At 42.2% G+C, this 27327-nt stretch overlaps 2 protein-coding genes across 2 annotated transcripts in view; one reads left to right on the top strand and one right to left on the bottom strand.

The window, feature by feature from the left end:
- The window catches only part of il11ra (interleukin 11 receptor, alpha), a 33997-nt gene extending 15334 nt beyond the window's left edge, over positions 1-18663 (bottom strand). Inside the window, exon 1 of the mRNA XM_056578068.1 lies at positions 18551-18663. The gene's annotated coding sequence lies outside the window, so the exon portion shown is untranslated. The remainder of the gene's footprint in view (positions 1-18550) is intronic.
- Positions 18664-19392: 729 nt separating this feature from the next.
- Positions 19393-25924, top strand: si:busm1-57f23.1 (uncharacterized protein LOC368621 homolog). Its single transcript, XM_056578069.1, has 5 exons — positions 19393-19652; positions 20532-20798; positions 22198-22349; positions 24103-24204; positions 24945-25924. Exons 2-5 carry the CDS (start codon positions 20672-20674, stop codon positions 25092-25094), a joined length of 531 nt encoding a protein of 176 aa, XP_056434044.1. The 5' UTR covers positions 19393-19652; positions 20532-20671; the 3' UTR covers positions 25095-25924.
- Positions 25925-27327: the final 1403 nt, after the last annotated feature.

The following is a 27327-nucleotide window of genomic DNA, read 5'->3' as shown; positions in this document are numbered from 1 at the left end:
TTCCACAGTCTAGAATAGTTTAGCATTGTCAGCCCAGCCTGGCATTAATCCATTTTAGCATAGCATAGCCAGCATCGCCTGGAGGAGGTTTTGGGGGGAGGTTTTGAGGGTGGGTTTGGGGGAGATTTTAGGGGGCGTTTTTTGGGGAGAGACATCTACAGTAAATCATGGAGAGCTTTTGTCAGCACATAAGTCTTTCTTTAGCAGCATACAACCAATCTGCCTTCGTGACTCACTGACACATATACCATAACCATAGCCAGAGGGAGAGAGAGGGAGAGAGAGACAAAGAGAGAGAGAGGGCGCTTGTTTTCCACTGTATTCAAACTGTGAGGCAGCAAGGGCCCAAGTGCATCAATGGATGGCCAATACAATTCTCAATGTAGGCTACAATTGGTTAAAAAGTCCAATGGTTTTCGTTGCTATTGCTCAAAATATCAAATAAGTCCCCCTTTCTCTGAGATAATTGGGTAAGCGTAAACTGCTATTTCAGCCATCAGTTGTGTTATCATTTAACAGTGTCTGTAGTGGAAGGCATTTTTACATCAGTTTTTCGCTGTCATTGTGGGAGTGAGTGATCGATGGCTGGTTTAATTAGCCTCGCCTGGGAGAGTCTGATTGGACTCCTGGGCTGGGTGAGGCTGCACACCTGTTGCACATTGAGTAATCAGTGTGCACAGGTTATGGTGTAATCCATTTTGATGGTACGCCGGTACGTGCAAGTCATAAGTTGTAAATCTCTCAGCTTTCTTGCGGCATTTGTGGAGGCACGTCCCCTTTTGGTCGTAGTAGCTTTCCCGTTTCTCATTGGCTAGTCATTGTTATTGTTAGCTACATTAGCCTCTTTAGCAAACCAGCTCGAAAACAAACGACACAACTTTACATTGTATTGCATGCACAGCAAGACTGTGCAATGCATACATTTGTGACCGGCATAAAGTAGCAATGTAATCAAGTGTGTAAGAAAATGTATGCGTTAAAATTGACATTAACATGATACAAACTAAAAAAAAAATAATCTCTTTACGGCGCAGCCATTTTTGTTGACGAGTAGTACGGTCGGCCTCACTGAACTCGCTCTACTTTCAGAATAGCGAGCGGGACCGACCAAAAGGGGGCGTGCCTCAGTGAAATGCCGCAAGAAAGCTGGGAGATTTGCAACTTACGACTTGCACGAACCGGCATAGCATCATCAGAGATCTCCTGCATGGCAGCATAGCACCCGTGCCACCCCTGCCATATTCAGTTTCTAACCATTTTGTTACAAACCGCATTTCAACACCACCAACCTGCGTCCTTTGTCTGGAAGAGCCCAAAAGAAGTCAACTAGGTGGAGAGTGGCAGCCAGCGAAGTGGCGTGTAGACCTGACGTTTTCTACAGTCATGTTCTACTGATCTCCACTCTGTCAGTTGATGCATACCAGCGACTTAGATACAGTACGATATGACATCTGATGTAAATGAGTACCAGACAAGACACCCCATACCCCATACCAGACAGACAAATCCATGAGACAGAGAATACATGGCCTTTAAGAAAGAAATGAATAGTTAAACATCTCCACGTGTACGATTTCGGTTGCATTCCACTGTAATAACACGTCTCAACGCGGTGACGGATGGCAGGCGAGGGAATGTGACTGGTACTGACCTGAGACAGATGCATGATGGTAGTTAAGCAGCTAGTACTGATGCATAATGTTAGTTAACTAGCTAGTACAGAACCCAGATGCAAGTTTTTTGTTAACCAGCTAGTATAGATGCATGATGGTAGTTCAGCTGCTAGTATATATGCATTATGATGGTTAACCAGCTAGTATATATGCATGATGGTAGTTAACCAGCTACTATAAATGCATGATGGTAGTTCAGTAGATAGTATATATGCATTATGATGGTCAACCAGCTAGTATAGATGCATGACGGCAGTTAACCAGCTACTACAGATACATGATGGTTTGTTAACTAGCTAGTTTGGTTGAATGGTGATAGTTCACTAGCTAGTCTAGATACATGATGATAGTTAACCAGCTAGTAGAGGACCCAGCTGCAGGAAAGTAGTTAACCATCTAGTATTGATGCATTATGGTAGTTAACCAGCTAGTATTGATGCATTATAGTATACCAAGTTGAACCGAGATGCAAGATGGTAGTTAACAAGCTACCAGAACCAAGGTGCATGATGGGTAATGTGTGGAGCCATATTAATGGTAGCTCCAGCCAGCATTATTTAGTGTGCTAGCGGCTACGCTAGCTTCCACTGCTTGGCACTAAAGTAGAAGAACTAACTGTTACCATGTGTGGGTCAAGATGTAGGTATGCTAGCCCCCAGCGCTAGGCCTCAAGGTGTGTGTGTGTGTGTGTGTGTGTGTGTGTGTGTGTGTGTGTGTGTGTGTGTGTGTGTGTGTGTGTGTGTGTGTGTGTGTGTGTGTGTGTGTGTGTGTGTGTGTGTGAATATTCAACACCATGAGGTGAGCTTCTATGCATCGTATTGTGATCCAAGATCCATGTTCAGTATTCTGAGAGTTTAGTTCAATATCATATAACTACTCTAGCTGTGGCTTTCATTCCATTGTGTGTGTGTGTGTGTGCGTGTGCGTGTGTGTGTGCGTGTGTGTGTGTGTGTGTCTCTCTTAGTGTCTCTGTGTGTGTGTGCGTGTGTGTGTGTGTGTGTGTGTGTCTGTGCGTGTGGTTGCGTGTGTGTGCGTGTGCGTGTGTGTGTGTGTGTGTGTGTGTGTGTGTGTGTGTGTGAATAGCTGGCATCTGGTAGCCATCTCACTCTGGCTCTCTCGCTGGAGGAAATTCCAGAGAGGGAAAGAGGAGGGCGCGCACATACACACACACACACACACACACAAACACACACACACAGACACACAGACACACACACACACACACACATACACACACAGTTGGAAAGCCAGTCACAAAGAACGCAAGATGGCTTGACAGCTTCATGATACTTGAGCCAACACACATTTAAACATGCACATGCACACACACAGTAACGTGAGTCCTTGAGTATGAATAAATATATGAAGTCTTGTGGTTGTTCTGCTGTGTTTCTGCATGCGTGCGTCTGTTTATCTGTGTGAGTGTGTCTGTTTGTATGTGTTTGTGTGTCTGATGAGGAGCGCCAATAACAAATTATCATTATTCTTATTCACAAACAAACATGTACCCAATGTCCTTCAGAAAATAGGGCTCTCCGTACGTTTCTTGCAGTTGGACATCTTGAACATATTGAAGTAAAGTTGTATATCTTTGTCGAGGGAGCTGTCGCGATATCCTGCCTTTCTGCAACACATCACAACCAGTCATAGACAAACTGTGTCCTGAAGCCTGTCCTCTTGCTAACAACAGATCCATCCTAGCAAGCTCCTCCCACATACCCCCCAGGCCAATCACAAACTGATGCTCTAACCCCTGCCGAATCCCCATCTCTTTGCTCTGTATGCAGGGGTCATCAAACATCCCACTGCATCCATGGCAACCTTTGATAAGTTAAACAAGCCATGATGTTGGGCAGAACTCAGTTATACAAGCCGCTGAAAAGGGGTGGTGTAGTGGTCAGGTACTCACAGTGGAAGGTCAAAGGTCAGGTGAGGACAGTATAATACACTGTCCAGATAGTCTTGTGGGACAGTAGTATACACTGTCCATATCGTATTATGGGACAGTAGAATACACTAGGGCTGCTCGATTATGGAAAAAATCATATTGAAGATTATTTCGGTCAATATAGAAATCACGATTATTCAAATGATTATTTTTGAGTTTGAAAACCTGATGTATTTATTCAGCATGTCTCTCCCAAAAACACTTAACTTAACACGTAACTGAGAACTTTGAAATTTCGCCTTAAAAAAAAGACACAAAATGGTCAAAAAGAAAATGTTCAAATCTAAAATAATGCACAGATATGTATCCAGCTGTTCTTCTGCACTTTCTAATTTAATTAAAAAAAGGGATAATAATCGAAAACTCGATGATATTAGTTTTGTGATCATTTGATGCTAAAATCAAAATCGAGATTGAAATTCGATTAATCGCCCAGCCCTAGAATACACTGTCCTAATCGTATTATGGGACAGTAGAAAACACTGTCCTGATCGTATTATAGGACAGTAGAAAACACTGTCCTGATCATCACATAAGGACAGTAGAATACACTGTCCTGATCATCACATGGGGACAGCAGAATACACCGTCCTGATCATCACATGGGGACAGTAGAAAACACTGTCCTGATCATCACATGGGGACAGCAGAATACACTGTCCTGATCATCACATGGGGACAGTAGAATACACTGTCCTGATCATCACATGGGGACAGCAGAATACACCGTCCTGATCATCACATGGGGACAGTAGAAAACACTGTCCTGATAAGTCTTGAGGGAAAGTAGAATGCACTGTGCTGATCGATGCTATAAAATGTGCTGCATGCAAAACTAATATTTGCCTAAAATGGAAATCCTTCGGTGTTCGTTATTCAGCACAAACACAAAACACATGCCGACCACAGGTTCATTGTTGACGTTGTTGAGAGGTAAATCAGCCATGATTTTCCTTCAACTTTCTCCCCTCACATTCCAAACTTCGGCACTTGGCACGATATAGTAGATAATAGGGCCTACAAACAAAAAAACTAGTTTTTATTCAGTGTTTCCACGCCGCTGCGCATGCGCAAGACTTAGAGATTGAGAGTTTTCTATGGACGTTCATGCAACTGGTAACTTAGCAAATTAGTTTGATTCAGAAGTGATAGTTAGGCTGCAATTCAATCCGTTCCAAAAAGCCCCCTTCTTATCTACCCTGCTTATTAGAATGTTGCTCTGCACTCATAATTCAGAATCATCAGACTTCCTTTAACGCATCAAGCATCTACTCTCAGGATTCAGAATCATCACACTGCCTTTAACGCATCAAGCAGCTAATCTCAGGATTCGGAATCATCACACAGCCTTTAACGCATCAAGCAGCTATTCCAGGATTCAGAATCATCACACAGCCTTTAACGCATCAAGCAGCTATTCCAGGATTCAGAATCATCACACTGCCTTTAACGCATCAAGCAGCTAATCTCAGGATTCAGAATCATCACACAGCCTTTAACGCATCAAGCAGCTAATCTCAGGATTCAGAATCATCACACAGCCTTTAACGCATCAAGCAGCTATTTCAGGATTCAGAATCATCACACAGCCTTTAACGCATCTAGAAGCTAATCTCAGGATTCAGAATCATCACACAGCCTTTAACGCATCTAGCAGCTAATCTCATGATTCAGAATCATCACACAGCCTTTATCGCATCAAGCAGCTAATCTCAGGATTCAGATTCATCACACAGCCTTTAACGCATCAAGCATCTACTGTCATAATTCTGACAGTGCGCCTCTCAGTTACTCCATGGCTATACACAGTGGAAAGTGGAAGCTTTGTTTGTGGGGACTATAGGAGAAAACCACCTCGCCAGGGAAGCCCACATGAGCTTACTTGTGCTGGAGAAAGAAAATATCCAGCTATGGGCGCCACTAAACACTCGTTTCGGATAAGTGGATGTCAATTGCTTGCCAACTGCCCAATTTCGAAACGCATACAAACTACCAGAGGGGTTGAGTTTGAGAAAAATAGTGGCTGATTTACATCTTGAAATAGACAATGGAAAAAATGTCTGTGAGTATCTGGTAAGTGTCTGATACTCCTTGGGTCTCTATGTCACCTACATAGCTTTGCCCTTGGTCTCTAGGTCGCTATAGCCACTCTCTGGGTCTCTTATTCCCCCTAGCTACTGGGTCGGCTTAGCTCAGGAGGTAGAGCTTGTAACCGAAAGGTTGCTAGTTCGATCCCCAGCTCCTCCTAGCTGAGTGTTGATGTGTCCCTGAGCAAGACACTTAACCCTAACTGCTCCTGACGAGCTGGCTGTCACCTTGCACACTTGACTCTGCCGTCAGTGTGTCAATGTGTGTATTAACCATTGTAAGTTGCTTTGGATAAAAAAGTCTGCTAAATGCCCTAATTCTAACTAGCTACTCTCTATCTCTACATCCCGCTAGCTGCTCCCTCCCTGGGTCTCTACGTCACCGTGGGTTATGTCCACCTCTGCGGCCGTCCCTCCAGCTGTAGCGGACAGAGCCGTATCTTCAGTGGAGGGTGAAAGCTTCGCTGAGCCCAGGTTGGCAAGGCCCCCCGTCTGTCAACACAGCGTGGAGGCTGGCTGGACGCGCTCCAGCTGGTATCAGCTAGGCCTGGTATTACCGTAAGTTTCTCTAAATGACTGCTCTGTTTTATTTTGTGGCCGGGACTTCGTGGAAACTTTCATACCAATAATTTCCATTAATTTCCCGCTGAGGTGTTAAACATGAACTGGAGCTGCAGTCTGCAAATACCCAATATCTCAGGAACAAGAAATACTACCCCTACTGCCATCCTAACCTAACCCAGAAGCACTACCCCTCCCACTATCGTACCCTAACCCTAACCAAGAAGCATCACCCCTCCCACTAGCGTACCCTGACCCTAACCAAGAAGCACCACCCCTCCCACTAGTGTACCCTAAGCCTCACCAAGAAGCACCTCCCCTAGACCCCTGACCACAAATCTCTAACCCTAACTTCTTACCGCTAACCTCTAGCCTTCTAACCCTCTAACCCAGGGTTCACCAACCTTTTTGAACCTGAGAGCTACTTCATGGGCACTGAGTCATACGAAGGGCACCCAGTTCTATACACTCTTCTGAAATAACAAATTTGCTCAGTTTGCCTTTAGTTAGATATTACTATTAAAGATTAATGATACTCATCTATGTGAAGACATGTTAATAATTAAGTCATGTTAATGATTTCTCACAATAATTATCAACAATGACTTAAAAAAGGTGGGAAAGAGTTGTTCAAGAATGAGTAGTGCTATTTTTAGAACAGGCCTGCATGCGCCTCATGTGGTCCTTGCGGGTGCCAAGGTGCCCGCGGGCACTGTGTTGGTGACCCCTGCTCTAACCCCTAATTATCTAACCTGTTACCTCTACCCCTTCAACCTCTTACTTCTACCTCTCTAACCTGTAGCCCATAACCCTCTAACTTCTAACCCCTAGCCCCTAACCTTCTTACCCCTAGCCCCTAACCTTCTTACCCCTAGCCCCTAACCTTCTAACCTGTAGCCCCTAACCTTCTCACCCTCTAACCTCTAGCCTTCTAAACCCTATCCCCTAATGTTTAACCCTCTTAGCTCTAGCCCCGAACCTTCTAACCTCTAGCCCCTAACTTCTAGGGCATAACCTTCTAACCTCTAGGCCCTAACTTCTAGGGCATAACCTTCTAAGCTCTAGGCCCTAACTTCTAGGGCATAACCTTCTAACCTCTAGGCCCTAACGTTCTCACCCTCTAACCTTTAAAGGCTAACCTTTTAACCTTTAGCCTAGTGGTCCATAATAGGCGGCCCGCGGGCCAGACCCGGCCCACCACGAGTTGATTTATGGCCAACAAAAGAATTACTGAGAAAAAAAAAAAAAGGGATTAAAAAATGATACATACATTATATATTGCGCTGATCAGAATAGAAGACATCAATAGCGTTAGGTCACTTAATTGCTTTAAGCACAATCAGAGACATAATAATTAATAATGAATCAAATAAAGTTGATTCAATTAATTCATTAAACTGCTTATTGCTCCCCTAGTACAGCCCCCATCCCTCGTGCAACAAATAATATCAGCAACACTATTGAACTGAATCGAAGATGAGGCAGATAACACAGAGAGAAAACAACAGTGGCTACCAAAAAAAGGACAATGAAAATAGAATATTTAAAGCAGATTGGACTCAACAATATTTATTCATTCTACCTGGACATGACATGGCTAAACCAACCTGCTTATCTGCTGTTTGCAACCAATATCCGTTAACAAGGTTGCTCACCTAAAAATCATTTTGAATCTAAACATTGCAGCTTTTATGAAGCATTCCCACCCAAATCCAATCCAAGAAAGCAGAAGATATCTAGCCTAACATCTACTTACTCTGTAAAATGTATGTAGCAAGACTTAGAGGGCTCATGTCCACCGAAGACTTACAAAAACTTGTACATGCCTTTATCACTAGTAAGCTTGATTACTGCAATGGTCTCCTTACAGGTCTCCCAAAACAAACTCTGAGGAAGCTTCAGCTTGTTCAGAATGCTACTGCTAGAGTTCTAACAAAGACCAAAAAATTTGATCATATTACACCAATTCTGAAATCGTTACATTGGCTTCCTGTAGGTCAGAGAATTGATTTTAAAATCATGTTGCTAACCTATAAATCCCTACATGGTTTAGGCCCAAAATATTTAACTGATATGCTTCCACTACATCAGCCTTCTAGACCACTAAGATCCTCTGAGACCAATCTGTTAATTATCCCCAGAGTAAACACAAAACATGGGAAAGCAGGATTTAGTTACTATGCAACAAATAGCTGGAATAAACTCCCTGAGGATTTAAGACTTGCCCCAACTCTGAGCACCTTTAAAACAAGACTGAAGACTTTTATGTTTGCTATAGGTTTCTGCTAAATCTTAAATACATTGCACTTTCTAAAAAGCTTTTTTAACTTTGCCTTTATTTTCTATTTTCATTTTTCTATTTTACCCATTTCTTTGCATATGTTTTTCTTTTACTTATCTATTATTTTATTTTATTGTATGACAATGTTTATATGTGAAGCACTTTGAGTCTGCCTTGTGTATGAAAAGTGCTATATAAATAAAGTTGCCTTGCCTTGCCTTGCCTACTCTGTAAAAATGTTTCATAAAACCACTTATTTTCAAGATAAGAATCGCTCCATGTATAATGGCGTCTCGCAAAGAGCAAGAAACTTTTCTCAGATGCAGACCTTTAGAAGTTTTGTGCTGTGGATACATACTGGACTAAGTGCTCATGCACGATGAAAAAACAAGAACCGATCTCGAACAGCTTTCTTTTTTTGTGCTTTTCTTGATGACAAGTCTTTTCGGGAGGAGTTGCTATGTTTGATCTCATGGACACACTAAAGGTGAAATTGTTTTTACAGAAGTAACCCAGTGTTTTGAGAATAATAATTTGGACATGAGCAAAGGCATATTGACAGACGGAGCTTCGGCCATGATGTTTTATTGATTTGTATACTAAACTTAATAGTTTGACAGAAAATAATAACAGAAAATAATAATATTTTCTGTTTGATTATCCTGATAAGGAAGACGACCTGATATCCAATATACAAATAATAGCATTATAATACATTTTATGTGTAACTCACTTTTCGTTTGTACAATCTCAAAGCCTATACACCTGAGTGCATTGACGTTTTTTTAAAACAACAATCCACAAAACAATAAGACTACAGGGAGGCCTGTCAAGGGGTGAGTATTAAAGTTGATTGGTTTGGTTGTTCGATGGCCGATGGGGCTGGAGGTTGAGTGGCCGATTGTTTCCAAGGGGATTTTAAAAATGGCCCACTATTAAAAGTAATTGGGGTCCCCTGCCCTAACCCCTAGCCCTTAACCTCCTAAGTGTAGCCCCTAACCTTCTCACCCTTTAACTCCTCTCCTATTCCAAGTCCAGGAGAGGATCCTAATCTAAACCAAACCTTACACTCCATCAGCCTGGTCAAACCCCCAACCCTCAGCGGGTCTTCGAAACAAGGCGTGTTATTAAGACCCTCAAGATAGCCAGACTGTGCTGTGCTAAGTACACATCAACCCTGCTTATTAATAAAAATAAATACAGTAATCCTACCCAGCACACACACACACACACACAAACATTGGCACATGCACGTGTGTAAACACCGAGTGAGGAGAGGAGAAGAGGACAGAGGAAGGGAAAGAGAGGATAGGATAGGAAAAGAGGAGATGGGAAGGGAGACTAGTGAGCCAGGATGTTACAGCTGGGTCTGAATGTGGACACGTTTTTGTGCATTTTAGTGTGTGTGCATGTGTGCCTGTGTGTGTGTGAGGCATTTTGCCAGACAATAACCTTTTATGCAGAAGATGAAGTGTGCCCTTTAATTGAAAACGCACGCACGCACGCAAACATTGGCACGCACGCACGCACCCACGCACGCACGCACGCACACACACACGCACACGCACACGCACACACACACACACACTGCAATTAGCTGCAGGTCAACAGGTCAACCACAGCTCTAAACTAGACACAAGTCCATCACAACACTTAGCTGATCCTGAGACTGAGAACAATCTCCCAGATTTCTTGACAAAAAATGTGGGTACACAATTAGAGAGTTTTAACAAACCCAAACACGACGTCCTTCTTGACCTGGCTTAAAAATATTTAAACAAAGTTGTTGGACATTTTTTATTTCACCAAACTTGTGGATGTGCACACATTCGAAGGAACGGAAACGAAATATGTAACGTTGCTTGCAACATCAATGCTCAATGTTTTACAAAGCTGTCAGTGTTACACAGTGAATCGCTGTATCTCCAGTTTGATTCACGACCGAGGAGGATTGGGGGAGAGCATGAAAAGTCATCATGTTGTGTAAAGTGTTGTGTTGTGTAAAGGTTTGGTCTGTGGGCGAGTTCTCCGATCGTCGGGCATCGCGAGAATTCCCCGGCCTTAGCAGAACCTCTTTCTCGCTTTGTCCTGCTCTCTAGTCGCTAGTATCTTTTTTTCTTTCTCTCACCCTCACTCTCTCCCTCTTTTTCTCTCTCTGTCTCTCTGCCACAACAAAAGAAGGCAACATCGGTTTTCAATCAACAGACACTTGAATTGCAAGTATATTCTGTTTTCTATAAACAAATGCTTCGATAACTGAGTTTATTTTTGTTTTCTGTAAACTAAATAATACATGTTTGATTAAAATGTTTTTCTGTTCCCTCTCTCTCTCTCTCTCTCTCTCTCTCTCTCTCTCTCTCTCTCTCTCTCTCTCTCTCTCTCTCTCTCTCTCTCTCTCTCTCTCTCTCTCTCTCTCTCTCTCTCTCTCTCTCTCTCTCTCTCTCTCTCTCTCTCTCTCTCTCTCTCTCTCTCTCTCTCTCTCTCTCAATTCAATTCAATCAAAAGCACTTTACTGGCATGGCAATTAACATTATCATTGCCAAAGTAGGTACAATTATTACAAAAGGAAAATAACAAAGTATTATAAAAAGGTTAAAACAAAGTGAAATATTGATTATCAGTAGAATAAATCTGTTTATGGTCGGAGGTGAATCTAAGAAACGATTTCCTGGAACGGGGCTATGGAGTGACAGGGCTTTTCCCACCTCTAGAGACAGTGACAACTACATACATACATACATTACACTGCATTGTTGAGGCGGAACTTAACATAAAAAGGAATAAGAGGTTAAAATATAGGTACAATCAAAAAGTTAACAATAAAATATAGATTTTTATACAGGTTGCATGCTTGTGTCTCTTTCTCTATCTGTCTCTCTCCCTATCTTTCTCTCTCAATTAAATTACTAATTTCAGTTAGCTTTATTGGTGTGAGCATGTTTGTATTGATCGTATAAATGCGTTGGGTTTCTTTGACGTGTTGTCACGAAAACACCTGGACCTAAAATCCCAGTTCAGGACAGAAGCTTCAGTTAAGGCCGTTTGTGAATTTGTTTTGAGTTCTGACTTTAAAGTCAGAATTCTGACTTTAACCCCAGGGTTCTCAAACTTTTTTTATTCTGACTTTAAAGTCAGAATTCTGATATTAAAGTGAGAACTAATATCAGAAAAAAATAATCACATGAGGCCCTAATCCTCTTCCATAGTAGTGCTATCGTTGATGGGAGAGCTAAGATCTCTGGTGATAGAGAGATCAGATCTCTGCCTCGATCCTCGTCTGACCTTTAGGTGGAGGAAGGTTTATACACACCTTCCTCCACGGAGTCACGTAAATTGTGAGGGTTATCTGGCTGTACGGCCAGGTCAGCAGAATCATTGATTGAAGTGCTAAGAGATCCGGTATCATGCTTTTTTAGGGTAAATAATGGCATTTGGGGGTACTACCGGAATAGGGCTACATACCTGTATGTTAGAAATACCCCTCATTATTCTCACACTGTTTATTTCTGCAAAACCAATATAAGAATCTTTAAAAAACATACTGTTTTGTATCCTGTCGCAATCAGCCCCACTACCGAGTAGCCGAGTCTGCTGTGATTGGTCGAATGCTTTGCGCGTGTGTCTGCAAATTCAGACCACAAAGAGGTTGGAAATATTGCGGGTAGCTGGGAGGCGACTTCTGCACTTCAGCACCGCCCACTGTTACACTTATTGAGGGGTGTTCTCGTGGGGGCGAATACCCCTGGCTCAGACTTCGATTTCTCTAGTTAAGCAGACGTAAAACATGTATTCATACGTCAGATAGCAAAGGGAAAAGTCGAAAAAGCTTGATATCACCCCTTTAATGTAGAGGCAGTCACTTGAAAATCCTTGTTTTAAGGGTAAACTGTTGTGGATGGGGTACTGGGGATTTAAAAAATATTCTTACATCCATTTTGGAGGACCATGTGATTGTTAGCTTATTTTCAGCCGTTGAATGCCCGGCCACTTTGACTTTTAAGATGGCTTTACCATATTTTCATTTTCTTATGAACTAAATGTATATTTTTGTTATTCCTCAATGAATTATCAATTCAATTAAACCTTTATTATTCAGTAAATATGATATCATAATTACATTTTGGGAATAAAGCCCTTATGGGGGGCTTTGCCACCTTAAGTCCCTCAATAGCGCCGGCTCTGCCTATAGAGCCATAGCCTATAGCCTACACCCCCTGTCCAAACACCAAATACCTGCCAACCGGCAAAGAGCTGCTCTCCTCTCTCTGCATTTCTGTCTCTCTCGTGCTGCCCCATCACTCAATATAAATGTGGTTTAAGCTGGCTGTCTTCTGTGTCCACGTGCTTTGGTGTGTGTGTGTATTTGTGTGTTAATGTTTTAGAAGATGAAACATTTATCCACCTCTGTGTGAACAAACATCTCAGCTCTCTTCCAAACAGTTTTCACTTTTCATCAACACTGTTGACAAATTATTTTTCAGCTTGCTCTGCATGCTAGCATCACCATGCTCTGCATGCTATTGTAGCATAGCATCACCATGCTCTTCATGCTATTGTAGCATAGCATCAACATGCTTTGCATGCTATTGTAGCATAGCATCACGATGCTATGCATGCTATTGTAGCATAGCATGCTCAGCATGCCATTGTAGCATAACATCACCATGCTCTGCAGGCTATCGCTCCAAATGCTATCGCTCCAAATGCTATTGTAGCATCGCATCACCATGCTATGCATGCTATCACTTTGCATGCTTTTGTATCATAGCTATCGCTACGATAGCATCCGTTTTGTTCTCCCGGAGATAACCACCTATTGCCACCCTACCATAAACACAACAAAGTCTATAGAGAGGAGAATGTTAGAGAGACAAACAGACAGGTAGAGAGACAGCCGGACAGACAGGTAGAGAGACAGACAGACAGGTAGAGAGACATCCTAAACAGACAGAGAAACAGAAAGACAGGTAGCGAGGCTGACAGATGGACGGGTTGAGAGACAAAGAGACAGCTAGACGGACGACAGGTTGAGACAGACAGACAACTAGAAAGACAGACAGACTGCTACAGAATCAGACAGCCAGGAAGAGCGATAGACAAACCGCTAGAGAGACAGAGATCAAAGACAGCTAGGGGAAACATGAATGTGGGTGAAAGGTCAGTACAGGTTCATACTTATCTTCCATACACATTCCTTCACAGTGATGTCATCGAAACTCTATATCCCTCACAAATACACACACATCCATTATACAGCCAAAAGTGTTTTGGATGGGTCATAACGGCATTTGAAGTGGCATCGGTATGTATGTCTGTATGTAAACTATGATGTCCTTCAATGTTCTCGACAACCGCTGATCTGATTTACTTCGCATGATCTTGGCCCTCTGGGGTGAATTGCTGGCAGGGAGGAGCAAGGTCAAGTGTGAAGTTGTTTGGATGAGTGGTTCTCCAGAAAGATGCAACAATCAGCCCAATCTGAACCCCTAACAGGCAGAGAATGGGCTTTGCACTGGTGGGTGTGTTGCTTTGGAAAAATTAAGTGCGGAGTGGAGTTTGCTCTCAAAAAGCTGCCAGCGGCAAAATGGGAGGCCAGGCGATTGGCCTACTCCCAACAGGCACGTTTTGAACGTTGTGATCATGCACTGCACTCTTCTAACTCAATGGAAGGAGACCATGTATTTATGTATACATGTATGTGTATGTTTATCTAAGGGAAAAGTGCTACACAAATAAAGTCGCCTGCTTTGCCTAAGTATGTCTGTCTTTTTGGATGTTCTCGACAACCGTTCATCTGAGCGACTTCACACTCTGTGTGTTGCTGGGGAACCAAGGAACTCCAGTGTTGAGTGAGATGTTGTTATGATAAGCTTGAGCAATGTCAAGAAGCAACACCGCAGGCCATGCCCATTGCGATAAGGTATGTTTTATTTTTTAATGTCAAGAGTTAGCATACACCAACCTCCTTAAAGTCCTCTACTATTAACTATGTCCTGGGTCCTTTGGTACCTTGAACGGCACTTTGAAATTGCATGGATTATCACTGCTAGCTACCTTAGCATAGCTCCTTAGAGTCATCTGCTGTTAGCTACCTTAAGGCTCCTATCAACGAGGGTGGGGGGTCAGTCCATTCTAATTTTCAAGTAGTGTAGGGGGTTTCAAGACGAGCCCAGATTGGGCCCTTAAAAACCTCCTACTGTTAGCTATCTTAACCTAGCTCCTTAAGGTCTCCTACTGTAAGATACCTTAGCAAAGCTGCCTAAAGCCTCCTACCATTAGCAAACCTTAGCCTCGCGCCTCTACTTCTGTTCGCTATCTCGCCTTAGATCCTTAAAGTATCCTATGTTATGTACCTTAGCCTAGCTTCTTACAACATCCTACTGTTAGCTACTTTCCTTATTTTGATCCGTTAGTCTGCCGATTAAAACAGATTACCAGGGTATAGGTATACTAGGCAAACTTTGATTTGTCCTGAACCGACCTCTAAGCTCCAAGCTCTACTGCTCACACTCCTTCCATAAAGAGTGTGAGCGGCATCTAGCTGAACGGACTAGGTAGAAATGGAACAAATTGATATTTTATAATTAGTGTAGAATCCCATGAAATTAAGAATCATGTTTTTGTCCCCCTTAGAAAGAACCCTTTATGTGTACATATGGAGCGAGAGCTCTTCCATGGGAGCCGCCATGTTGAACTGCAATGTTTCTACTGTAGCACAGAGCGGACGAATGTCAAAAAAAAATGTTTTTTGGGCTAAGAGTTGGAATGTGGAGGGTGGTGTTATCCCCATGGCTACGACCCATTTGAGCTTCTTTTTTTAGTGCCATTGTTTTGTAAGAGCATTATAAAATGTGCCTAATAACGCCACGGTATTAGGGAAATACCGTGGCGATAAACTATAGGTTACCTTGAAGTATAACCCTCTCGTGGACGCAGACAAAAATCCAAATCAACTGATGGCCCGACGGGTCCACACCTCCACACAAACCGTGGCGTTAAACTCTGTGTCCAAGAAACTTAACCGTCTATCTGATGTGGACATCAACATCAACCACCGGCCAGACTGAGCTCCACACATCCACACCGTGGCATTATATAAGTCGTCATAAGTGTCCGAGAAGCTTCACACTCTCTCGGATGCGCTCCTATTGCCTTTCAACAAAATATGTAATGAGAGGATTCATTCAATTATAATGGAGTTTCACTTTTCATCCAAGTGTAAAATAGTGCAGCGAATGGCAGTTTACAGAGGAGGGTGTGCAATCTTTAATACATCCACTTATTAAAGACCTACGTTTTTGAAGTTTTTCCCCTGTTAGATAACTGAACGTAGGCTAGCACTCACAGTTCTTACAAATTTAGTTTGTTAGAACTGTGTTGAGAAATACGAATACAGTTTTCCCCCCGCCGAGTCCTACAACGTGCAATGACCATGACCATGGTGACTTTGACAGATACCTGATTGTGATTGATAAAGCTGATTTATTTGCAGGCTAGAGCTGCCAAAAATCAACCTGGGCGTGATTAAATAAATGTTGCTTTGCTGCAGGCAAAAAATTGTTACTTGTACCTTAACCTCCACACTACTAACCCTCTACCTAAAAACGGAACTTTAATACTAAGACTAACCCTACACACAAACAGTAACCCTCCACAGTAACAATAACCATCACTACTACCAATAATCATCAATACTAGCACTAACCCTCCACAGGAATTTAATACTAACACTAACTCTACACACTAACCCTCCACACTAACACTAACGATCACTACTACCAATAATCATCAATATTAGCACTAACCCTCCACAGGAATCCTAACCTCCACACCTACCTTATATCAGATGATATTACAGTAGATAAAGGATTGCAAAGATATATTTACAGTTGCAGCTATCAAAGTTGTGCTCTGAAGATATGGTCAGAGACAGGTGCTGGCAGAGGGGTTCAGGGCCAGTAGTGGGGTCTCTTATCTCTTGGCTACAGAATAACCCTGATGAACTAGGACGGATACAGGGAGTCTGGGCCGTCCAAGAGGCCCAGAGTGGGCTTATTGAAGTGCTCTTCGTTTACCAGGAGACATGAAACAGAGGTCCTGACTCCCGGCGGATCCTGAAGATCCCATGGCCCACATCGGAGAGCAGCGGTGATAATCCTTGTGTAGGTGTAGGTAGGTGGGTGCAGGAGGCTGCTACTTACTGATAGAGGATGAGGTAAATAACCCCCCACACACACACACACATATTCATTATGTAAAGTGCTTTAGGCATCTTGATAAGCTAAATATATATGGACTCAATATTATTATCATTATGAATGTAGATTGTTATTATTATTATTATAACTTGACAATATGTTTTTATTTTGTTGGAATATGTTGGAATATCTTCGATTAGAGACAGGACTTGGAAAAATATGTATCTTAAGACGCTTTGTTTACTAAACCATTCCAACGACTATATCTCTATATATATTATGTATCAACACCAGCAGCAAAGTATAATCTGAAACGTCTGGAAGGAAGAGGTGTCCCATTATTGAAAAATAATACACACCCATTTACCATTATTGACCAATCAGGATCAAGTATTATCAATGCTGAGGCATTCAAATATATAAATATATATAAATATGACTAACTGAACCCTGGTCTAGATCATCTGGTTCTTATAAACTCCTGGCATCAGCTATACCTCTTCAGGGCCCTCCATGTCTATTATCAACTCAACCCCCCCCCCCCTCTCTCTCTCTCCCTCTCTCCCTCTCTCCCTCTCACTATATATATTTTTTTCTCCCTTTCTCTAAATCACTCCCTCTCTCTTTCTCCATCTCTCTGTATCTCTCTTTCTCATGCTCCATTTCTCTCACTCTATCTCTCCCCTCTATCTCTAACTCTCTCTCTTTATATTTATATATGTGTTTTACAGTTAAAAATAATAATTATAGTAGTCTATGTATATAGATATATTGTTTACAGTTATCAATAATAATCATAGTATTCCATAGTTATGGATATATATTTAATAGTTAGTTATACAAATATTATTGTAATCAATATTTAGTTTAGTTCTGAATAACAATGAGTCTGTTGTTTTGGATAATAGTTATAAGTAATAATTAGGGTAATCTAGATATTTAGTTTATAGGTATAAATATTATTATTCTTTAGTAATAGATCAATTATTTATAGCTATAAATTATAATTATTCTTTAGTAATAGATTAAGTTATAAATAATAATTATTCTTCATAAAAAAAAAATATATATTATAGTTAAGAATAATAATTGTAGGAGTCAGACTTTTGGTTTTGGTTTTCTTTGTGTGTGTGTGTGTGTGTGTGTGTGTGTGTGTGTGTGTGTGTGTGTGTGTGTGTGTGTGTGTGTGTGTGTGTGTGTGTGTGTGTGTGTGTGTGTGTGTGTGTGTGTGTGTGTGTGTTTGTGTGTGTGTGTGTGTCTGTGTGTGTGTCTGTGTGTCTGTCTGTCTGTAGTACATCCAGTGTATTCTGTTGTATAGCCAGTATATTCTGTAATATAGACTGTATATCATATAGCCAGTGTATTCTGTAGCAAATTTAGTAAATCCTGTAGTATAGACAGTTTATTCTGTAGTATATACAGTATATTCTGTAGTATAGCCAGTATATCATATAGCCCGTGTATTCTTTAGCACATATAGAATAGTCTGTAGTATAGCCAGTAGTATGTCTAGTACAACACACATTCAACACACATGAGTTTGGGAGACTGCGGCGTGTTTATATAAGCAGCTTCATAACAGTACTGAAGTTCTCAGTGTGTACTTCATAACAGTACTGAAGTTCTCAGTGTGTACTAAAGTCCTTCTAGCGTAGACGGAAGCGTGTCACACACAGGAGTACCCTCTCAACTACACCTCGGCGCTGCCACACACACAGCAGCCAAAGTTGTCAACTTTAAATGAGCAAGCTTTTACACTCAAAACAATCAAAGTTGTCGAGTTCAAACCAAGCCAGACTCACCTTCGGGTTGTCCGCGGTTCAGACGGCCATGTTGCCTGGATGATCCCCCTCCATAGTCACCTCTCTCTACGGTCTCTCCGGTCTCCTAGTGGACCAACGGGATCGGGGAAAGAGAGTAGAGCGGCTTATCGGATACCTTTCCTCTGATTGGCCAGGCTGTACGTCAATCATCGGGCGGGTTGTGGTCCGTAGGGGGCGGGGTCTGGTCCCGGGTCAGGTTGTGTTGGAGAAGCAGAGCCAATGGTTCTGCCAACCTGTCTACAGAGATCTCATCAGCAGGTTGGCGTTTATAAATTATGGGAATCCAATTGGCTTGACAGGAGAAAAGAGGAGGAGAAGAGGACAGAGGAGGAGACTGATTTAAATCAGTTGTTCAGTTAAATCAGAGTTAAATCAGTTATTCAGTTCCGAATGTTGTCGTGTAGGTATTCAGCATTTTGAACAAAAGGTACTTGTGTGTCAGGTTTTGCGAAATCGTATTTTCCATAAATTATCCATCATCCATTGTCCATCTATCATCCATTAATCATCCATCCATCATCCATTCATCATCCATTCATCCCTCCATCATCCATCCATCCAACTATCCATCTTTATATTAGAGGTAAACTCAAAACGTGGAGTGTTGTGATACTAATTGACTAAAAGGCTGGTCATTACCATGGCTACAGGCAGCTAGACGCATAGCGGAGATGGTTTAAAGGTCAGTGTGTTTGCACCGGACCAGCGCTCTACTGCCCCCTGCTAGATGATCAGTATCAACACACCTAAAGTATCAAACCCTCCTGACGGAAGCAGCGTTTCTTTCATCGTCTAGTTTACGGGAAAATAAATGTCCTCGCTGTAATTGGACAACATGATTCTGTTGTATTTATATCTATATTACATTCTGTTTCCTTTTTTCTTTTTTTTTGGATGATATCCATCAGGTCCAACAGGGAAGGCTTCCGTTGTCCACATAGCAATGAAAGGAGACCTTCTGTCTGTGAATGATAAGTGGGAGAATGTCAATGGAGAATATAAGAGGAGCAAAAATAGCGCCCTGTGGAACCCAACTTGAGGATGGAGAATGACCCACTGGTATCCACAGAGGTTCTGGCAGGTAAGAATACAACAAACCAGTCCTGGTCCCAGCACCAGACAACATCAGAGGCAACATTCAACACTAGTTTATTGTTGAGTGTATAACGCAAGTTTCCATGGTGAAACTAAGGATTAACAACATTGTAAAATCTCATTGTGATTGGTTGATAGCAAGTGCCAATGATGATGTGTTCATGAAGGGAGAGAGTTGAACCAACTGGTTTTCCAACCACAAGATGATGTCAGCTTATTTCTCTCAACACAAATGGAGCTGCTATATCAGTACTGGTTACTACTATCAGGCACCAGCACTACTTATTTTTGTCAATCAATTTCTTCTGGTAAAACAGAACAGAATATTCTTGAGAGGGTGCTTGTGTGTGCTTTTGTGCTTGTGTGTGTGTGTGTGTGTGTGTGTGTGTGTGTGTGTGTGTGTGTGTGTGTGTGTGTGTGTGTGTGTGTGTGTGTGTGTGTGTGTGTGTGTGTGTGTGTGTGTGTGTGTGTGTGTGTGTGTGTGTGCGTGCGTGCGTGTGTGTGTACTTTATTAGGGGCCCAGTGTATGACTCAGCCTGAGTCAGGTCTAAAGAGCCTCAATGCAATGGAAACACACATACACTCACTCACAGACACATGCACACACACACATTGGCAGACAGATGGTGGGTGTGGTCTTCTTTGGTTGGTTAAACATTCCATGGCTTAAACTCTCTCTCTCTCTCTCTCTCTCTCTCTCTCTCTCTCTCTCTCTCTCTCTCTCTCTCTCTCTCTCTGTCTCTCTGTCTCTCTGTCTATGTCTATTTCTCCCTCTCTCTCTCTCTCTCTCCGTCTCTCTCTCTCTCTCTCTCTCTCTCTCTCTCTCTCTCTCTCTCTCTCGCTCTCTCTCTGTCTCTGTCGCCAGGTTTCAACGTGTGTTGTCATTTGTCCCCAGTATTAAAGCCTTCCCACAGCTACTGGTCTACATTCACATAGATCCTCCTGCTCTGTACAAGTCTCTACTGGGCCATACTAGCTCTGCTCCTCCAGCCTGTACTGAGGATCATGATGATGGGGATGTTGAAGAGGTCTCCTGTGTGGATCCTGCTGGGTCTTTCTCTGGTCCTGGCGGTCCGAGGAGAGCAACAAACCACCCTGGAGCCCACCATCCAGGAAGAGATGATCACAGCCAGTAAGTACTAATGTGGAAGTTTACGTACTGATACTGTAGTATTATTTGGTGTTGTACTTATACTGAGGGAGTATGTGCGTACTCGTACTAATAATGAGGAGTTTGTGTGTACTTACTGAGGGAGTCTGTACTTATACTAATAGTGAGGGACTATGTGTGTACGTGTAGTAATACTGAGGGAGTATGTGTGTTCTTACTGAGGGAGTATCTCTGTACTTGTACTACTATTGAGGGAGTATTTGTGTACGTACTAATACTGAGGGAGTATGTGTATACTTATGCTACTACTGAGGAAGTATTAGTACACGTGCGAGTGGAAGTGAGTATGCGTATAAAATACATTTAGCTTGGCTGCAACAGTGGAAATAGTGAGAGTTGTGGCTTCAGCGTGTCTATTTATAAGGAGAGCCACCCTACTAACAGGTACAGTGGAAGGAACATACTTTTAGGCTTGTTTGCAGTCAAATGGAAGCAGTGAGCCCCGGACTCTACTCCAGTCTACCAGAATAACAGCACGTGAACAAAGACATTCACAACCCGCTCACACAGTCTGCAGCAGTATGGTCCTTGACCGGACCAGCACAGGATACCATCAGTTCACATATCCTAGTGTCTCATTAGGCTTACCACCTACAGCTGCCTTTGTTTCCCCAATTTAGCCGCCTACCCTCTGGTTAGCAGCAGAACCCAAGCCAGGGCCCCTTTGATATATGTATAGATATATATAACACTTATTTATTTATTTATTTAGTCGTAGCTGTGTAGATGCGTAATTGCTTTGTAGTTTTCTTGTAGTGGTGTAATCGTGTAGTTGTGCAGTGGTCATGCAGTTGTGTAGTTATGTAGTGGTTGTCTAGTGATTGGGTAGTGGTTGTGTAGACATTAGGGTTGGGAATCACAGGGTACCTCATGATACGATACGATATGCTATACATGGCCCAAGGTACCGAAAATATCGCAATACAGTGATTCTGAGATAATCAATATATTGTTAGACGATCCTATAATGATACACTTTTCTGGCTTTATTCGTGGTCCAAACTGAGTCTTTAAAAGATAATAATCAAAATAATCCATATATATATATACTGTATATGTACATCAATATTTTGCGCAAATGTATTGTTTATTTGTTGTGTAGTCATGTAGTTGTGTAAATCTGCTGTAGTTGTATAGTTGTCATGTAGTCATGGGTGTACCTGTGTTGAGTCAGTATTTTTAAGCATGCAGTCTAACTGGAGGGTCCTGTTGTTTTAGAATCTACAAACCATAATAATACCACATCTAGGTCAGGATGCCTCAATACTATTGAGGATGCCTGTATGCGACATAAACATTTAAAATATTATCTATAAATATATACTATGTGTGTATTTACTGTGTGTGTTTGTGCGTGTAGAGAAGGTCTCGCTCCTGGGGGGTTGGAATCCGAGGAGCCCAGAGTCTGAGGAGGTCCAGGCCGCCGCCCTTCATGCTGTTGAGAAGTTCAACGGCCAATCAAAATCCAAGAAGACATTTCAACTGGTATCCATCACCTCTGCTCAGTCCCAGGTGAGATGTAGACCAAGTAAGACCAGGTGAGACTTAGACCAGGTGTAACATAGACCAGTGCTGTGTTCCGATATCCATACTTCCGTCAAACTCAGTACACTATCCACACTCACTAAGTGCGGAGATATTCAGATGTCAGTGTTGTTCCAAATCGTATACTCCGTGGTGCAGTTACCGGATTTTTCGATTGAGTCTGCCACCACGGCTCATCACCCGCCAAAAACCTCCCGCTTTGAACGGTGAACCCTTTCCGTCTAGCTGCTATAAAAAGCAAAAAAAGCAATAAAAGCTACAACTGACTCCGACGTTGGCTCAGCCTGGCTCTGCCTCTTCCGCTAAAAGTGTACGTCGTTCCACACTCAGCGTTTTGACCGTTTAGAGGGCACCTTCCAGGTCCTTCCAGTACTCCTTTTTTCGTCCGATCGTAATTGGAACGCCTTACGTACTCACACCAAGTATAGTAAGTTTGGGAAGTATGGATATCGGAACACGCCACAGGTGAGACGTAGATCAGGTGAGATTAAGACCAAGTGAGATTTAGACCAGTGAGACCGGTTGAGATTTAGACCAGGTGAGATTTAGACCAGGTGAGATTAAGACCAGATGAGGCCTAGACCAGTTTAGATTTAGACCAGATGAGGCCTAGACCAGTTGAGACCAGTTGAAAACCCAAGTGCAAAGACAGAAGACAGTTGTAGGACAGTTTCAAGGATTTATTCTGGTACAGGATCGGGCAGGCAGAGAGCAGACAGTAAAGTCACCGACAGGTGGGCAGGGAATCGTCGGTGGGTCAGCAGGCGAGGAGTCGGCAACGGGAGGGCAGAAGAGCAGATTGGGAGTCGGGAACTGGAGAGCAGACAGACCGACAGGGACTCGACGTCGGGCGGGAGGTCAGGCAGGCGAAGGGTCGGTAACAGGAAGTCGGTAACAGGAAGTCAGGCAGGTGGATCAGGAGACGGGGACAGAGGAGCAGACAGACAGACAAGGACTGGACGGCAGGCAGGAGGTCCGACAGGCGAGGGTTTGTTAACAGGCATAGTGGGGAAGACAAAGTCAATCGGGAGTTGTGGGAAAGCACTGAATGAAACAAGAGACAATCTGGCAAGGACTGAGTGAAAGGAGAGGACAGTTATAGGGGGGTCACAGGTGAAGGTGGTTGGGTTAATTAGGGGCGATCAGGGTGGCAGGCAGGTGAATGGGAAAACCAAGGCCGGCCCGTGACCGCAGCATGTTTTGGACTACAAGGCCAGAAGGAAAGGATGCAAAGCCAATTAGTCAAATCAGGCCTACTCTTGATTTGAAAAAGTAAATAAAAAAATCTTGGCCTAGCATTAGGCCTATTTTTGCTTTCAATGACTTAAGCTATTGGTTGTAATTTGGCTTTGTTTATTTTCAGCTACAATTGTTTTAAGAAAATGAAGACACACAAGACCAAAAGTGATGCCATTTAAAATGCTCTGAATCATTCACTAACATCCTTTCCACAATATCAAACAGAATAGTCAGAGTAACAAACAATTAAAAGAACAGCAGAACATAATTTATATTATTATATTTCATAGTAGGAATGCTGGATCCAAGATAATTTTTTGGGTGAAACCTGAAACGTAGTTAAAGACAACTGCTTTTGTATGTTTGTGTGTGTGTGTGTGTGTGTGTGTGTGTGTGTGTGTGTGTGTGTGTGTGTGTGTGTGTGTGTGTGTGTGTGTGTGTGTGTGTGTGTGTGTGTGTGTGTGTGTTTGTGTGTGACCAGGTAACCAACGTGATCAACTATAAACTGAAGGCCATCTTGGGGAAAACTGCATGCCTCAAGTCTGAAACCAACCAAGTGGACAAGTGCACTCTGGGACACAAGGTTTTTACTCCCTGTTCATAATTCATCTAGAATCTCTCATGTACTTGATGCTGTCTGTCAGAGGCAGACTAGTTGTGTTACTTTTAATGATTCAATGTGAGGTTTGTGTGAATAAGCTAGAAAAATATTATATGATATAGTATATATTAATGTTTTTAGCTATAATGTTAACAGTAAGCTATTATATAATTTGTTTTCTATATGACAGTGAAATACAACAATAATAACATGCATCATATGTATGTTATGAGCATCATATATATTATTATAACAGTGAAATAGCGCTTGCTTTCTAAAGGCCACAACATTGTTCTGCGTGGTTGTCTGAATCCTACACGAACTCGCCAGGCAACAATGGGGACCTTTTACTTTGGAGTCTATTGTCCATAGAGGTGCACATTGTTGATTGGTAAATCACCCTCTAGTGCACATTTAGTGTAATGACATGCTGCGTAGTTTGCACAGAAGTATAAATTGAAACTGTCTGCAACATTGTTGCATGTCATATTCGTGAGGGATCGTGAGGGAACTAGCAGAATAAGTTTAATATATGTTAATAATATAATAACTAATATATATTTACAAAGTTAAGGCCCTAAGGCCTTACTTGTCCCAGTTTCTGAAGTCAGTATCAGTGGTTTTGTGGTTGCACTGGAGGTATGGTAAAAAGCTCCTCATCTTTCACTGGTTCATCTGCTGAACACCTGGTCACATGTCTCACCCTGACTTCCTGTTTCCAGCGACTGGCCTGCACGTTCGAGGTAAGCTTCAACCCCCGGAAGCAGGTTCACCAACAGGTGGAGTCTTCATGCCACAAGATGGTGTCCCCCTCCTTGCCTACCGCCTCCCCCCCTCTGTCCCTCCCACTGGACAATGCCTCTCCTAACTAGTGATGTGCGATTCATGAACGATTCATTCTTTTAAAACAAATCTTTTGTGCAATCCGGTACGTACGATTCGTTTGGATATATTTTGAACTATGGATACATTTGGATTATATATTACTATATATTCAGATGTATTGGGATTATATATTACAATAAATATTGGGCTAACATTGAATAAAGTAGCAGCATGGTTTTTATTGTCGGTTTGATGGGGCTCGTTAGCTTTTTGGCCATGCTTTTAGCTTGTTGGAACCACGAGCGTGTTACTAGTTTACTCTTTACTTTTCATGTAACGATCAACAATAAATTCAGTCATGACATTTTATAATTCAACAAAAAAGGATCCTGAAAACATAGCAATGCATAATATGTAAAATTTCCGCAATAAAATTTCAACAAAATAATTGACCTAAGTAATACATTTTGTTAAGTTGTGCACCTACATTTTCCAACAATTTCCAAACCCTTCATCTATGGTATCGGTCAATGAAATTTTGTTTGCTTTGCAATGGCATCGTAATCGTACTAGAAATATGCCAAACTTCCTTTTGGCATAATGTTTATTTTCTGACAATGCGGCATCCAATTATATCTCGGACCTCAGAAATTCCGACTTCCAAACAGGAGAAAGATAACGCTGTGTAAAATCCAAGTTCCTAGTCGCAAACTTTGGTTTCTCATCCCCCAGTTCAAGCATAATAATTTTTTTATGATCTCATACATCTTCACATATGCTTTTATTTGAATATATTTAACGTGTAATATGTATTATTATTATTATATTACATATAGTATAATTATTAGAAATACATATTTTGTAGCGGGAGGGGGGAAACGGGGTCGAGGGAGGGAAGAAAAGGGGGTATAATGTTTATTACAATGTTTTGTTTTGTGAATTTGAAATAAAAAACAATTGTTAAAAAAAAGAAAATAAATAAATATTTTGGAGAGAATTTTACTTTACCCTTCGATAGATTATAATTAATAACTTGCCTTAAATGCCATGAGAATGAAATAAGCGTGTTCTGAAGAGACTCTCTCTTCTTAGAAATATCCTCTGATTTTCCAGGCCACCAGTATGAACTGATATTCAGACCTGAGAACATGGTGACCCAAGGCAGAATCACCCCGAGGGACTCAGAAAGACAAAGCAGCTGTACTGTTTGTTCAGGAACCGATTACACCCTTGGTGGGAAGAGGCTGTACAGTTAGTTGTCTTCAGGGCTTTAATAACAAGATATGTGAATGACAGATCCATGACAGTGTTAGATACAAGGGTAGAGAATATTCAGGAGAGGACATTGATAATTTAGATTATGATGCATGGCACAAATCCAAGAATAATGAAAACAACAGAAGCCATGTATTGGCATTGTTTGATAACAACCCTGGCTCCGAGCTCATCGGAGCAATCACAGAATTGAGGTTATAAAACTGTGTGCTGAAACTGGAAAGCAGGTGTTTTGCAGGCCAGCTTGGCTTTTGTATTAATTGTAAAAAATACTAATACAAGTCTTTAAAGTCTGAACTTTATTAGATCTCTTTCCATGTTAGAGTTGAAGTATTGTACTTCCCACGCCCTCATCCTGGCCTGAGAGTTCAAGATCAACAGGATACAGGCAAGGGAGGGACGTTGGAGACCGATGGAGTAGGTTGGGTTTCGACAGCGACCAAAATAATTGGAGTTATCTGAGACAAAGCTTTTGGGCCACATGTGTCTGGAACAGCTGAAGGACACCATGCCAGCTGCTGCAGACCATCGTCGAGAAGACGAGGACTCAACGGACCGCGCTAACAAAAACCAAGGAGCTTATATGCAAAATGTATCGTTTTATGATGTCCCTCTGTGGTCATGATAGAGGCAGCGGACGATTGACGAAAGTGTCACAGACTATACCCTGTGTGCAGAGGCAGGTTCTTACAGCACTGAGAAACACTGAGGAGACTCTTGCTGCTTTCAAGGAATTTCAATGATGGCTGCGGGGCGGGTTCAGATAGGACCTACCCAGCACTCCTACCACCCTCTCCAGCAGAATCAGAACCTGTTGGGGGCCCCGATGGAGGTGGGCCCCCAACCAAACCCGCATTTCTGAGGCTAACTTTGGGGTTAGGCGGAAGACGGCCTATGATGCCCGCATGCCCAACATATTATAATAATTATCATAATTGAATGTGAGGTGCGCTGCATTGTTCTGGATACGCTGCAAAGGTTTAATCGCGGATGCAGGGAGTCCAG

Source organism: Gadus chalcogrammus, chromosome 19, assembly GCF_026213295.1.
Source record: "Gadus chalcogrammus isolate NIFS_2021 chromosome 19, NIFS_Gcha_1.0, whole genome shotgun sequence".
Classification (NCBI taxonomy): domain Eukaryota; kingdom Metazoa; phylum Chordata; class Actinopteri; order Gadiformes; family Gadidae; genus Gadus; species Gadus chalcogrammus.
This window is presented reverse-complemented; position numbering and strand designations above follow the sequence as displayed.